The 15,993-nt window shown below is 39.4% G+C and overlaps 1 protein-coding gene across 1 annotated transcript; it reads right to left on the bottom strand.

Annotated features, from left to right (window-relative positions):
• Positions 1–8,765: 8,765 nt before the first annotated feature.
• Positions 8,766–15,920, bottom strand: LOC139535886 (homeobox protein Hox-C8a-like). Its single transcript, XM_071335769.1, has 2 exons — positions 11,309–15,920; positions 8,766–10,669 (listed from the first exon to the last, which is right to left on the bottom strand). The coding sequence occupies exons 1-2, from the start codon at positions 11,742–11,744 to the stop codon at positions 10,311–10,313; spliced, it is 795 nt and encodes a 264-aa protein (XP_071191870.1). The 5' UTR covers positions 11,745–15,920; the 3' UTR covers positions 8,766–10,310.
• Between the last annotated feature and the right edge of the window lie 73 nt (positions 15,921–15,993).

Below are 15,993 nucleotides of genomic sequence, written 5' to 3'. Positions count from 1 at the left end.
GAGTCATATATGCCAACTTACATTTCCATCGATAAATATAGTTCTGTTTTTCTTTGCTTCTGCATCTGAAAACATCAGTCACATAGCCTACATTTTAGTCAGGGCGTAATACAGCATTTACACGGCGGATGTATCCAGCAGATGCACCAACCACTCCTCCACATGCGCAGTCATGCGGGTAAACATAGCGTCACCAAACATGTGCGCGCGCATGCTGTACCTTCATCCCAGGTCAGCAGCAGCAGCTCATTCTGTACATGATGGAGATCAGCTATAAAATATATCTATAAAACATGTTTTAGACCTTTGTTTACATGAAAACATATATTTCCAAGACAGAGACACATTCATGTTATCAATTGATTTGACGACAGGATTAGATTGTCTAACTCTGCCAATAGAAATAGCCCAATTGATTTGATTATAATCCTATTGAGTACATTGTAAGATGGTCTGTATACCATTTTAAAATAATTCTGATGACAGCATAGTTTGCTTATTAATGTGAGACCGCCCTGGTATTCGTTCCTGTCTTCATTCTCTACATGTTGTTGGCTATGTGAGCACATTGTAATAGGCTATGATATGCTCGTAAAGGTCCAATGCAGCTGTTTAATACTTGCTGTTACTGGCAGAGAGGTTTGGAACTATCTTTCTTATTGGTCTATTAACTAATTTACAGCATGGTGATGTCACCATGGAAGGCCAAAACTCCATCCCACCAAAACAGGCTGAAATTTCATGCGGTCTTTTCAAACAGCTCTAAAACATGAAACACACCGAGAATCTCACTGCAGATAAACTGCCGATAGGTACTTATCACAGTGGGAGGCTGTACCTTCTCTTGCCAGAACAAAAGCAGTACTTGCTACGTGCAGACACGTTAGTGACGAACCAACACAATGCTTGTCAGTGGCCACCAACTTGACTTTGAGCCAATTGGAGAGCATGAACCCTCACTTGGGGGAGCCCCAAAAAAAGGATAAAAGAGGGTGTTTTCTCCATACATCCATGGATGAGCCAGTCAAACTTCATATGCAATGTAGGCTATGGGATGGTAGCTAGCTAAGTGCACAGACACAATGTACACAACACTAAATACTTCCTACAAGCTAGTGAACCACTGTAGCTAGTATTGACATTATAATTAAATCACAATGGATTAGCTAGTTTCCATGAAACAGCTGCCTGTGTTAGGTGCCAAGTTAGCTAGCTAGTTATGTTGTGCTAGTGAATATGCGAACGTTTGCTAGCTAGCTAAACATTTGTCTATGGGCTGGCACTGGCAGTATGGGATTATGGCGAGTGAATTAAATTGTTTCTTTGTCTTCTTGCTAGGTAGTTAACTAGCTGTGGCCATCTGGCTAGTATCAACAAAGGCTTTCTACAAAATAGAAACATTAAAGCAGATAGCTTGGAATCTACCATAAGCAATACGCACGGATATGCATTAACTTCTCTGCGCTACGGATCCCTTTAGCGGGATCATTTTCCTAAACAACCGCTGAATTGCAGGGTGCAAAATATTACTAAAAATATTTATAATCATGCAATCACAAGTGAAATATACCAAAACACAGCTTAGCTTGTTGTTAATCCACCTATCGTGTCAGATTTTGAAAATATGCTTTACAGCGAAATAAATCCAAGATTTTGTGAGTGTATCAATCAATGCTAGAACAGTTAGCCCCAAATTAGCATGGTCACGAAAGTCAAAAAAGCAATAAAATGAATCGCTTACCTTTGATAATCTTCGGATGTTTGCACTCATGTGACTCCCAGTTACACAATAAATTTACTTTTTGTTCGATAAATATTACTTTTATAACAAAAAAACACCATTTGGGTTGTGCGTTATGTTCAGAAAACTACAGCCTCGTTCCGGTCCTGAAAGGCAGAAGAAAATTCCCAAACGTATCAGATTCAAAAATATTACTAAAAATATTTATAATCATGCAATCACAAGTGAAATATACCAAAACACAGCTTAGCTTGTTGTTAATCCACCTATCGTGTCAGATTTTGAAAATATGCTTTGCAGCGAAAGCAATCCAAGCTTTTGTGAGTGTATCAATCAATGCTAGAACAGTTAGCCTTATATTAGCTTGGTTAGCTTGGTCACGAAAGTCAGAAAAGCAATAAAATGAATCGCTTACCTTTGATAATCTTCGGATGTTTGCACTCACGAGACTCCCAGTTACACAATAAATGTTATTTTTGTTCGATAAATATTACTTTTATAACAAAAAAATGCCATTTGGGTTGCGCGTTATGTTCAGAAAACCAAAGCCTCGTTCCGTTCGACGAAAATTCTAAAAAGTATCCGTAATGTTCGTGGAAACATGTCAAATGTTTTTTATAATCAATCCTCTGGTTGTTTAAAAAAAAACATAATCGATAATATTTCAACCGGGCCGTAACCTATTCAATAAAAGAGAGAAAGAAAATGGAGAGCTACCCCTCTCGCGCGCAGGAACTAATCAAAGGACACCTGACTACTTTTGAAAAATCTCGCTCATTTTTCAAAATAAAAGCCTGAAACTATGTCTAAAGCCTGGTCACAGCCCGAGGAAGCCATTGGAAAAGGAATCTGGTTGATACCCCTTTAAATGGAAGAAAGACGGGCAAGGAAACACAGATGTAAAAAAAGCACTTCCGAGTTGGAGTTCCTCAAGTTTTCGCCTGCAGAATCAGTTTTGTTATACTCACAGACAATATTTCGACAGTTTTGGAAACTTTGGAGTGTTTTCTATCCTAATCTGTAAATTATATGCATATTCTACGATCTGGACCTGAGAAATAGTCCGTTTACCTTGGGAACGTTATTAAAAAAAAAAAAAAAAATCTGACCCCTAGCGTCAAGAGGTTAACAAACAAGGCCTCCCGGGTGGCGCAGTGGTCTAGGGCACTGCATCGCAGTGCTAGCTGCGCCACCAGAGTCTCCGGTCGCCGCGACCGGGAGGTCCGTGGGGCGACGCACAATTGGCCTAGCGTCGTCCGGGTTAGGGAGGGTTTGGCCGGTAGGGATATCCTTGTCTCATCGCGCTCCAGCGACTCCTGTGGCGGGCCGGGCGCAGTGCGCGCTAACCAAGGGGGCCAGGTGCACTGTGTTTCCTCCGACACATTGGTGCGGCTGGCTTCTGGGTTGGAGGCGCGCTGTGTTAAGAAGCAGTGCGGCTTGGTTGGGTTGTGCTTCGGAGGCTTTTGACCTTTGTCTCTCCCGAGCCCGTACGGGAGTTGTAGCGATGAGACAAGATAGTAATTACTAGCGATTGGATACCACGAAAAATTGGGGAGAAAAGGGGAGAAAATGTATTTAAAAACATTTTTTTTTAAATAAAAATATATTAAAAAAACAAACAACGCTACTGCCTCCTTGTGGTTTGGACTATTATAACAAGTGGCTGATGACTTTCAAGATCTTTGCTGTGTGAACACAAAATGTTTTTTGTCACATGCGCTGAATACAACAGGTGTAGGTAGACCTTACTGTGAAATGCATACTTACAAACCCTTAACCAACAATGCTTTAAGAAGTTTTAAGAAGAAAAAAAATGTTAAGTAGAAAATAGAAAATGAAAGTAACAAATAATTAAACAGCAGCAGTAAAATAACAATAGCGAGGGTATATACAGGGGGTACCGGTACAGAGTCAATGTGCGGGGGCACCGTTTAGTCGAGGTAATTGAGGTAATATGTACATGTAGGTAGAGTTAAAGTGACTATGCATAGATAATTAACAGATAGTAGCAGCAGCGTAAAAGAGGGGTCTGAGTAGCCCTTTGGTTAGCTGTTCAGGAGTCTTATGGCTTGAGGGTAAAGCTGTTAAGAAACCTTTTTTTCGGTACCGTTTGCCGTGCGCTAGCAGAGTGAAAAGTCTATGACTAGGGTGGCTGGAGTCTTGAACAAAAATCTACTTTGAAACAAAAGTATACACCTCACACACATAATTATGGGCTTAAAAAGAAGAAGACACCTATACCATGTCAGATATAGAGTTGAAATGTATATATTTTTTTGTATACATCCCAATACACTGTATATACATCACAGAAGACTGAAAAAAACAAAACTGTTTGACATAGAAACACGGATTATCGTCTGTTTAATTATTTTAGTTTTTTATTAATTATGAAATTATGAAAAATATTAATAACATTCCACAAATGAGGCTACAAGGTCATATGACTGCAAGAAAGGGCTACCTGTTATTATTAAGCGATGTAATGAGGGTGATCACTTGCCCACAACGGAATAAAGGTGCAAGCCACCTTCACATGATGCATATTCCTCTTTCCACTAAAATATAATTGAGGATTGCATTTTAGTTATTGGAAGAAAATGTCCGCCATAATAGGGAACATTCTTGGTGTGCACAATTAATTAGCAATGGAGGATAACTCAAGATTGGCCATCATTGTTTACACTTAACACAATAATGGATAGCCTATACCTAGAGAGTTGAGCCTCGATTTATTTTTCAATTCTATGAATTCTTTACATTGTAGCGTGTAAGCCTACTACATTTCCTTTTAACATTTCTAGCAATTGAATATGTAGCCTATACACAGTACACTTTAAATAAGTCGGTAAAATACATTAAAGTTGGGCTATCTAATAATTAAAGTTTTTAAAGAACAAATATGAGACTTAATTGTCCATATGGCTGTGTATTAGGTTTTCCTCTTTAAACAACCGGTCAAAGAAGAGAAAACCAGACAATCGTATTGTTTGTGGAGGCCTACACTGAAAGCACCAGTATACTAGTGCAGGGGTATTCAACTCTTACCCTATGAGGTCCAGAGCCTGCTGGTTTTCTGTTCTACCTGATAATACATTTCACCCACCTGGTGTCCCATGTCTAAATCGTTCCGTGATTAGAGGGGAACAATGAAAAAATGCAGTGGAACTGGCTTCGAGGTCCAAAGTTGAGCTTGAGGGCTATAGTGTGTCAGAACACAGAGACACTGTCGAGTTTATTTGCCGTCCATAAAGTTAACAGGTGGTTACGACCTTATTACGGAAGTGGTCTCCCCTCATGACAATATAAAGTACAAAGGGAGACAGGTAGACAATGCTCACAGACAATTGTCACTTTCCAGAAAACTTCCGGAATTTCGGCAGTAAACAGCATATAGAATTGGCTAAATCTAGCCGGAGACATTCAAGTCAAGAGAGTTTTTTCTATAAGGGGCCCAGTGTAGGTAAGAAGGCATCTGAACATCTGACTGTGGCGGCATTGATTGACAAGGTGAGTTTTATTCTGTAAATGTACATGTTAAGGATATTGTTTTGTATCTTACCTTGATTTAACTAGACAAGTCAGTTAAGAATAAATTCTTATTCACAATGAAGGCCTACCGCGGCCAAAACCTAACGACACTGGGCCAATTGTGCGCTGCCCTATGGGACTCTCAATCACAGCCGGTTGTGATACAGCCTGCAATCGAACCAGGGTCTGGAGTGATGTCTCTAGCACTGAAATGCAGTGGCTTAGACCGCTGCGCCACTCGGGATATCTTTATTTCTCATTGTACAAGCTGTTCTTGAGTTGTTTGTAGTCATGTTACTTAGACCTAATGCAGGCTATATGTGGCATTTTTTATTTTATTCCAAGAGATGGTTTAAAAAAATATATTGAGTCTAGGCTAGGCCTGTGTGGTGCTAAATATGCATAGGATATGCACCATATTCCAATTGCCACACTGCGCTGGTTACGAATATATTTGGTCACCTTATTTTAAGGGTTAGCCTCCATAAAATAACAAATCCCTGAAAGGTTTCGGGAAAATGTTAGACAAGACCGATAGGCCTCAAAGGACTTAACATTTAAATATGAACATTTCTTATTTCCTGTAACCTGCAGACTGTAATGGGCCTATGTGCATATGATTTCTTACATCGCCTACTCTGAGTATGATTTGATTGAATTTAAATAACCTAGAATAACACATCGCAAACATCTTGTACAGTGCCTCCAGAAAGTATGCATACCTCTTGACTTATTCGACATTTTGTTGTGTTACAGCTTGAATTCAAAATTGATTAAATAGAAGAAAATCTCAACCATCCACACACAAAACTCCATAATGACAAACTGAAAACGTGTTTTTGTCAAAAATGTATTGAGAATGAAATACAGAAATATCTCATTTATATAAGTATTCACACCCCTGATTCAATACTTTGTAGAAGCACCTTTGGCAGTGATTACAGCTGTGAGTCTTTTTGAGTAAGTGTCTACCAGCTTTCCACACCTGGATTGTGTAACATTTGCTCATTATTCTTTTCAACATTCTTCAATCTCTGTCAAATTGGTTGTTGATCATTGCTAGACAACCATTTTCAGGCCTTGCCATAGATTAGAGCTGACAAGGTAAAAATCTGTTGTTCTGCCCCTGAACAAGGCAGTTAGCCCACTGTTCCTAGGCCGTCATTGAAAATAAGAATTTGTTCTTAACTGACTTGCTTAGTTAAATAAAGGTAAAATTTATTTGTAAAAATTCCAGTAGAATTAAGTCAAAACCGTGACTCAGGAATATTCACTATCTTCTTGGTCAGCAACTCCAGTGTAGATTTGGCCTTGTGTTTTAGGTTATTTTCCTGCTGAAAGGTGAATTCATCTCCCAGTGTCTGGTGGAAAGCAGACTGAACCAGGGTTTTTCTCTACAATTTTATTTGTGCTTAGCTCCATTCTGTTTTTTTTTATCCGGAAAAACTTCCCAGTCCTTAATAATTACAAGCATACCCATAACATGATGCAGCCACCACTATTCTTGAAAATATGTAAAGTGATACTCAGTAATGTGTTGTATTGGATTTGCCCCAAACAGAATGTTTTTTATTCAAGACAAAAAATGTATTACTTTGCCATATTTTATGCAGTATTACTTTAGTGCCTTGTTGCAAATATGATGGATGTTTTGAAATATTTGTATTCTTCTTTTCACTCTGTCAGTTAGGTTAGTATCGTGGAGTAACTACAATGTTGTTGATCCATTCATAGTTTTCTCCTGTCACAGCCCTTAAACTCTGTAACTTTTTTAAAGTCACCATTGGCCTCCTGGTGAAATCCCTGGGTGGTTTCCTTCCTCTGGCAACTGAGTTCGGAAGGACGCCTGTATTAATTAACCAAGTGCAATAACTTCACCATGCTCAAAGGGATATTCAATGTCTGTATTTATTTTATTTATACACATTGACCACTAGATGCCCTTGTTTGCGAATCATTGGAAAGCCTCCCTGGTGTTTGTGGTTTAATCGGTGTTAGAAAATCACTACTCAACTGAGGGACTGGACCTAACAGATAATTGTATGTGTGGGGTACAGGTAGTCATTAAAAAATAATGTTAAACACTTGTATTGCACACCGAGTGAGTCCATGCAACTTAGTATGTGACTTGTTAAGAAATGTTTTACTGCTGAACTCATTTAGGCTTAGTATGAGTACTTATTGACTCATGTTATTTCAACTTTTTATTTTTAATTGATTTGTAAAAAAAATCGAAAACATAATTCCACTTTGACATGATGGGGTATTGTGTGTAGGCCAGTAAAACAATTATATTTAATCAATTTTAAATTCAGGCTGTAACATAACAAAATGTGGAAAAAGTCAAGGGTGTGAATACTGAAGGCACTGTAGCATACTCTAATCGTTGCATAATAACGTATTGACTACAAGAGATTAAAGATGCACATAGAAGCCTACTCACCTGTTTCTCTTTCCATAAAAAAAAATACATGTTGGATTGCATTTTTACACACACACACACACACACACACACACACACACACACACACACACACACACACACACACACACACACACACACACACACACACACACACACACACACACACACACATTTACATTTACATTTACATTTACATTTAAGTCATTTAGCAGACGCTCTTATCCAGAGCGACTTACAAATTGGTGCATTCACCTTATGATATCCAGTGGACACACACACACACACACACACACACTAACTTGTACAATCATTTATACTGTATTTTGGGCACCTATAAGGTAGCTTGGAAGTATGAGTGGCGCAGTGGTCTAAGGCACTAGAGGCGTCACTACAGACTCTGGTTCGATACCGGGCTGTATCACAACAGGCCGTGATCGGGAGTCCTATAGGTTGGCGCACAATTGTTCCAGCGTCGTCCGGGTTAGGGGAAGGTTTGGCCGGGGTAAGCCGTCATTGTAAATAAGAATTTGTTCTTAACTGACTTGCCTAGATGAATAAAGGTAAAATAAATATAATAAATTAAGTACTCAAATGGATATCGCATATTTACGTGCACTCGAATTGTAGGCCTACGAAATAGTTTAGGTAAGGGGGGGCTTCTACATCATAAAACCACTCTGCTTATTGGTAAAATAACTCCTTATATACATGATATTTCCCTTATCAAATATAAACTACGTTGCAGGCGTTTGTGTCTCAAAACTAAAAATGTCTATGAACCACTATCAATACAGGCGTATCCATTCCTTCATCCATTGGTCTGACTGAAAACAAGTCATGATAAAAAATATTTTCTATAATGTCATTTTGTTTGGGTGTAAGATATTGTGATTAAATGTTCTTAGAATTCATTGATGTTATTAGGTAAACATCATAAAATTACAAAACAGCCATAATTAGATGTTTGGATTGCCTACCTAATTTGTGTGTGTGTGTGTGTGTGTGTGTGTTTTGGTCTATCGCAATTCGGATAAATTGCGAAATGGTATCAAGAATGAGGAAGAGAAATTCAAATGTTTTTCCATTTATTTGAACATGTTCATGCCAATCAAGTGTGTGTGCACTCGCAACCAACCTCCCCTCCTTTAACTTGAAACATAAGAAATCAAGTGTGTGTGCACTCGCAACCAACCTCCCCTCCTTTAACTTGAAACATAAGAAATCAAGTGTGTGTGCACTCGCAACCAACCTCCCCTCCTTTAACTTGAAACATAAGAAATCAAGTGTGTGTGCACTCGCAACCAACCTCCCCTCCTTTAACTTGAAACATAAGAAATCAAGCTGATTCATACAACAAGAAATACGAAGACATACAGAGGTCATATTCAGTGCAATAAAAAACGAGTCTATTGCATCAGTACAATATTGTAGGCTAATGGTATTTAAAAGCTGAAGTACAATTCTTTGTTCAATTATAACATATTGGTTAAATAAATGTGCATTACTTAAGGCAGTTTAAGTTGTTGGGACACCAATTGTTGTTACACCGTCCTTTAGCTGGCTAGGTAGTATGGCGCAGAGACATTTGTTTCTAAGATCAATATAGGTCCTACTATACCGCCACAAGTAACACCATAAGTATTGTGCAATCAAATGCAATATAATGTGTTATAGGCCTATCATTGCACTGGCTTGTCCCTTCAGTGAGAATGGATAGATCAACATTGCTAATGACAAAACCGTTTTCTTGGTAGATTTTAACATCGCCTCCAAGTGCATCTTAGGTAGTAAAGAGTTCCCGGTCTATTAAAACCAATATAGGCTAATAATCACATAAACATAACTTATTACTGCCTTCTAGAATCTTACATTTTTCAGAATTAGGTCAAGAATCAAGAAATATTCTACATATGTCGAATTTCCGATTTGTTTTGATATCAGATTGAATAGGCCCGGGACCATTTGCGATCAAAAGAACAGACTGCGCTCACAATGTTTACAAAATATAGGCTACATTACAATACACAATAGTAGGCCTATATTTGTGAAAATAATAGGCGTATAGATTGAAATTTGAGAAACAACAACATGAAATATCCCTTACTGGCCGAACGAATTTAACCACTGAGCCAACTGCCACCCATTTTCCCACCTTTGGAACTGGCAGTTATGAATCAAATAAAAGTCCCATCATCCCAATACACACACACAAATCCACATAAAAAATACTCGAGGAAAAAAAAGTACAAAGAATTTGTATTAATAATGAACCCTTCTCCTCGAATGACAACATTGATGGAACATTTAAACATTTCCAGCCATCCTATCCTCTTGTGCATTCTGTGATATGGACATATGCGTAACAATATGATTTGCAAGTGCTTTAGGTCTTTATGTTATGAGAACCTTTGCAGCGTTTGGAGACTGTATAAGCTAAACATTATTAGTAGTTATTATCCTCATAGAGAGAGCCATTTGCTGGAATCCAGAACAGTTGTTTTCTCTCATCTTGTTGACTCAATAAAACGGTGGTGATAAAATGTGATCTCCTTCTCCCGGGACCATCTTTCAACATTTAAGCCATATAACCATAAAAAGAAAGAGCAATAAAAATCACTCTTTCGCCTCCTCTTCATCTCCCGTTTCCTTTTTGTCTCCCTCTTCTCCTTCACCATCATCATTGCCTTCATCATCGCCCTCTCCCTCTCCCTTGCCCTCTCCCTCACCATCACCATTACCCTCGTTCTCCGTCTCTACTCTTTGACACGGAAATTTGTCCTTGATGTTCTCCTTTTTCCACTTCATCCTTCGGTTTTGGAACCAAATCTTCACCTGCCGCTCCGTCAGTCCTAAAGCGTGAGACACCTCGATCCGACGCTTACGGGTGAGGTAAGGGTTGAATAGAAATTCCTTCTCCAACTCCAGTGTTTGGTATCGACTGTAGGTCTGTCGGCCACTCCGTCTTCCGGGGGCTATAGAATGGAAATAGAACTTACAATTAAGCAGGAATTGTTGCAAGACTGTGTCTGGTTCACTATTGTTTTTGAAATATAAGATAAATTGTTTGAGATTGTGTGCGTGCCCGTGCCCGTGTGTGTGTGTGTGTGTGTGTGTGTGTGTGTGTGTGTGTGTGTGTGTGTGTGTGTGTGTGTGTGTGTGTGTGTGTGTGTGTGTTTGACTATACATACCCTCTACCCTTGGATAGCTGTCCGGATGTGTGTGAAGATAAACGCCATGCCAAGTGCTTCTGGTGAACTTTCACTGAATTCGTTTTTACCGTTGTTATTAATCTCTGCTTATTTTCTCATCTACTAGCGATCAACTGAGCCGCCATTAATGGCACAGCACTGACGCAGATCTACTGGTATGTATACGCCTGTAATCACAGTAGCTAAGATCTGATGAGAGCGACTCATTGTGCCACGGTTAAGCGACGAATTTGAGTGATAAGTGAAGCTCCGAAAACGTTATCATATGTTACCGGATGTAGGCTACATGCCATGAAAACTACAACAAAATAACCACACAAGAAGCCTAACTGTAGCCTACTCTTATAATGTTAGAGCCAATATAATTGCACTAATGCACATATAAACAAGTAGCCTACTAACCGTGGGGTCTCATCCATGGAAACATGAGACTAGGAGACTGGTTTTGATTTAGGTGGCCTTGTCCTTCTCCGAGGTTAGTGCCATTTGACGATTTACAGCCTGGGTATAGCGCCACGCTTGCCTCTTGTTGGGTACCATAAAGCGTTTGTTTTGGAAGGGCTTCGTATCCATAAAATGTAGTGCCATCTCCATGGCAAGCCAAGGCGCATGGATTCTGCTGGTAGCCTGGTGTGGAGATCGCCGGCGTCCTATGGTGAAAGAAGTCTTGGACGTGATGGGGCGGGTGCTGAAATCCCGTCGTCGCCGCTCCCGCACCGTACACCAGCGCGTGTCTCCGGGTGACTCCTTGAGGGAACCTGCAGTTGTAGTAAGTTGGTTCCAACGTTTCACTGCCTTTGCACTTGGAAAAGAGAGTGTTCACGAAATAGGAGCTCATGTTTTACGGTTTACAATGTTACAGTGGAAGAACTTAGTTTACGACAATTCCAAGTATTGCCTTAGTTTTGTTCCAAACCCCACACATACAACGAACGAAACCACGAAATCATAGAGACAGGTTTAAGGAATAAGATAATAAAGCCTGTTTCCTTATCCACCTCTCCCTTGTTAAAACACTGCCCTGCTACCAAAGGAAGTCCTTTGCTTTTTATTGGCTATTTCATTTTGGAGCTTCAAATCAGCTTCTTATGTCATGCATGGTTGATGTGTGCTATATAGCTAAAGCGGCTAGCCCCTCCGACAACACAGTTACTAGCGTTTTTGCCCCCCCTTCACGACATCGACCCCCTCCCCACTCCCCACCAACCTTCAACCCCCTCCCATTCTCATTGAGAACTCAGACGTCTAAACCATGAAACAGGCAAACGGGAAGGGACTATGCATTTTGCTTTACAATACAATAACATTTTGAATATTTTACGTAGCTTAGACTCGGTGTCGACTATCATTTTGTTTAGTCTTATACACATTGTCTATTTGAAAGAGTAGTGTTCTAGGCCTTCCTCCCTAGTTAATAGGCCTACCGTTGATTGCCCTTAAGAAAGTGACTATGTGAAAGCAAGGTTTATACATTACGTCAATGATTTCCATTCACGCACACATGTACGCGCACACCCAGTGGCTGTGAAATGTTTTGTAGCCTAGCCTATTTGAATTAAAATATTTTAATCGAAAATGTTTATATGCAGCAAAATTGTATTTTCTAATAATACAGCCTAGATATTTGGTTTGATATGTTTTTTATGTTACCAGAATTATTTTAGAATGCTTAATAGTCGTTGATGACATTGATTAATTATTGTACATGATTTACATCATTATTAATGAAAATAAAAGTGAAATAAACGCGTTTGGTTGAATTTTTGGTCTTTACTTAGAGCAAACATAATACAAATATGAATATATGTTTCACAATTACAGACTATACATTTTGACATTAAGTTAGGCCTACATGTTCTGATGTTCTTTTGAGCCCTATAGTAGATGTAGCCTACCTTATGCTACTTAACACTGAACATAGGCTATCGATTAACACAACGGTAAAAGATAATTGATCAGTTATAACTAATATAATTGTTCTTCATAACAATACAACACCAAGACAGAGATAGAGACCCACTGACAAAATAAATGGGTGTAGATAGACATAGGCTAAATAAATTGGAATATCGATACTTAAAAAAATAATACAATATTCCCATATTACAGATATACTACTGCCTATAGTGTAGGCTAGAGAAGAAAGATAATTATTATCCGTAAAAGTTATATGCAGACGATTAATAATAGGTTTTGGAGAAAACGGACGTTGTTGGTTGTTCAGCTCTACGCATGTGACTAGTAACCCTAGAACAGCCTTTAAGAACATTTTCTCTCTCCAGTCCCCCAAAAGTTCCCATACAAAAGGTAAACAGGCTACATGGGCTCGAAAATGTTAAATACTTAGTCAACAGCGACATCCAGTGGCCTTTTTTGTGTGATTTGTACTACACTAATTGGACTAGTTCTAGACCTACAGTACTTTCACATAACCATGAGAGGCTATTATTTCGTGAGATATATGCTAGGCCTACACATTTGTATGGCATATCATGATAGTGGAAGATTGGATCGGCGACAGATTTTAAACCATAGGCCTAATTAGTAGCCAATAATTAAAATACATACTATGAATCATATGAACAGAATGTTTCTGCCACTACTGGGCCTACTGCTAGTGCTGCTAGCTTGCTAAAATGCCAATCCTCGTAAGGGATATAGTATAAGAATACTATAGCCTAATAGTGAAAGTAGAAATAATAACCATTTAATAATGAGCAATGAGGATACCTATATCTGTTACAACTCTAATAAAATCTCTATAAATCGCAGGGGTCCTCATCATTTTTGCCATATGGCCCCAATAGTAAAAAACTTGAAATGACGGACATGTATACAGTAGTCATATATAGCCTAAGACAAAGTCATAAAGACACATGGGTATGGGTTGGATTGAATCGAGGCAATTTTAGAATAATGGAGATTGCCATTCGACAGGGGACAGTGCCAGTGTTCCAATAGAATATTGTTGCACTGTGCTACAATGAGCTGAAATAAAAGATCCCAGCAATTTTCCATACACACAAAAAGTGTATTTCTCTTCAATTTTGTGCACAAATCGGTTTACATCCCTGTTAGTGACCATTTTATCCTTTCTCAAGATAATCCATCCACCTGACAGGTGTGGCATATCAAGAAGCTGATTAAATAACATGATCGTTACACAGGTGCACCTTGTGCTGAGGACAATAAAAGGCCACTCTAAAATGTGCAGTTTTGTCACACAACACAATGCCATAGATGTCACAAGTTTTTAGGGAGCGCGCAATTAGCATGCTGACTGCAGGAATGTCCACCAGAGCTGTTGCCAAAGAATCAAATGTTAATTTCTCTACCATAAGAGAATTTGGCAGTATGTCCAACTGGCCTCACAACCGCAGACCATGTGTAACCACACCAGCCCAGGACCTCCACACCCGGGCTTCTTCACCTGCGGGATCATCCGGGATGGGGGTGGGGGGGGTTCTGAGGAGTATTTATGTCTGTAATAAAGCCCTTTTGCGGGAAAAAAATAATTTTGATTGGCTGGGCCTGACTCCCAAGTGGGTGGGCCTATGCCCTCCCAGGTCCCACCCATGGCTGTGCCCCTGCCCAGTCATGTGAAATCCATAGATTAGGACCTAATTTATTGATTTCAATTGGCCGATTTCCTTATGAACTGTAACTCAGCAAAATCTTTGAAATTGTTGCATGTTGCGTTTATATTTTTGTTCATATAGATTTGGAATAAAGGAAGTTCAATTTGGGGCCTTTCATGTGTTCCTCTTTCCCCTTCTGCCACACAATTCAGAGTGTGTAAATAAAGGAGGATGGAGTCACGTTTGCAGCAGACAAAAACAAGTGCAATAAGCCTCCTTTGAAACCAGCAAACCATACCTCGAAATAAGAACAATAAAGTAATTTAGCCTAGACGTCTAGCCAGTTCTGCTAGGTTTGCTTTGTTAGATTGCATTCAAGACGAACAGTGCTGCCCGAAGCAGGGTCGTAAAACCCCACATTTCTCTGTGCACCACAACGGAAATGTTCAACTATATTGGGCTCTAAAATCTCTGCATCCTGTCAGTATTGTTTTTGACACTTAAGGGAAAGCCAATTTAGTTCAGCGACCAAGAAAGAAAAATAAACGCCAGAAAAGATACTTCACACACCTCAAATGAACTGATCGGCTAAAAGATGGAAAAGATTACGCGGCAAATTAGTGTGGCGTCCAGAGGGTGTCCAAAAAATAGCACCATGACACAGGGGAACACTTGTATCGCCGTTTGCTGTGGGTTACATACCCACGACACATGGCCAGCATGACCCATCTAAAATACAACATAGAGCACCAACTCAGCTAGACCAAAAGAATATAGCGCACTGCTTGGCTCACAACAGCCTCAAATCAGTGACCGAAAGTTTGCATTAGTCTATTACAAATTATTTCGTAACGTCAACAATGTGTAGCCCAGGCCCTATATTCGCGATTTATGATATGGAAACAACCCACTGGGAAAAGACATCAATTCAAAGTCTATTCCACGTTGGTTCGACGTAAATTCATTGAAATGCCGTGGAAATAACGTTGATTCAACCAGTGTGTGCCCAGTGTTAACACTCATATAGACGACATTTTGTATTATAAAATAGTGGAGTGTCTAGGCTACAAGAAGGTTAAGTAAAAACTATAAAACACCTCACGTGGTAAACTAGCCAACGTTGTTTAGAACTACGCACGGATAGGCCTACGTTGAGATAGGCCTATGCCACATTGATAGGCCTACGTTGAGATAGGCCTATGCCACATTGTTGCACGAAATGCACTCTCACTGCCCACCTCCGTTATACCGAATCGCAATAATCAAGTTATTATGTGTGGCATGTTTTGTTAAATGACCACCAATTAGAAATATGGCCAGGCCTGGACAGATTACGAACTGAAAACGTTTCAGTGTCAGAATAATACGCTAAAGCTTTTCCTTGAAATAGTTACAATAATCTTAAATGATTATGATTGGATAACACGTACAATGGAAACAACGCGATGCAGTGTGTTTACACAAGGCCTCAAATGTCACCTTATTTCCCCCCAGAACCATTCACATTTC

The sequence above is a fragment of the Salvelinus alpinus genome, chromosome 12 (genome assembly GCF_045679555.1).
Source record: "Salvelinus alpinus chromosome 12, SLU_Salpinus.1, whole genome shotgun sequence".
NCBI classification, from domain to species: Eukaryota; Metazoa; Chordata; class Actinopteri; order Salmoniformes; family Salmonidae; genus Salvelinus; species Salvelinus alpinus.
Note: the sequence above shows the minus strand (reverse complement) of the source record. Positions and strands in the feature narration are given on the sequence as shown.

What these genes read in the sequence shown, in the direction of transcription:
- LOC139535886 (XM_071335769.1), bottom strand. Translation starts at nt 11,744, where the DNA reads ATGAGCTCCTATTTCGTGAACACTCTCTTTTCCAAGTGCAAAGGCAGT. An exon ending in TCCATGGATGAGACCCCACG is followed by an intron (nt 10,670 to 11,308) that starts GTTAGTAGGCTA and finishes TCCATTCTATAG; the next exon opens with CCCCCGGAAGACGGAGTGGC.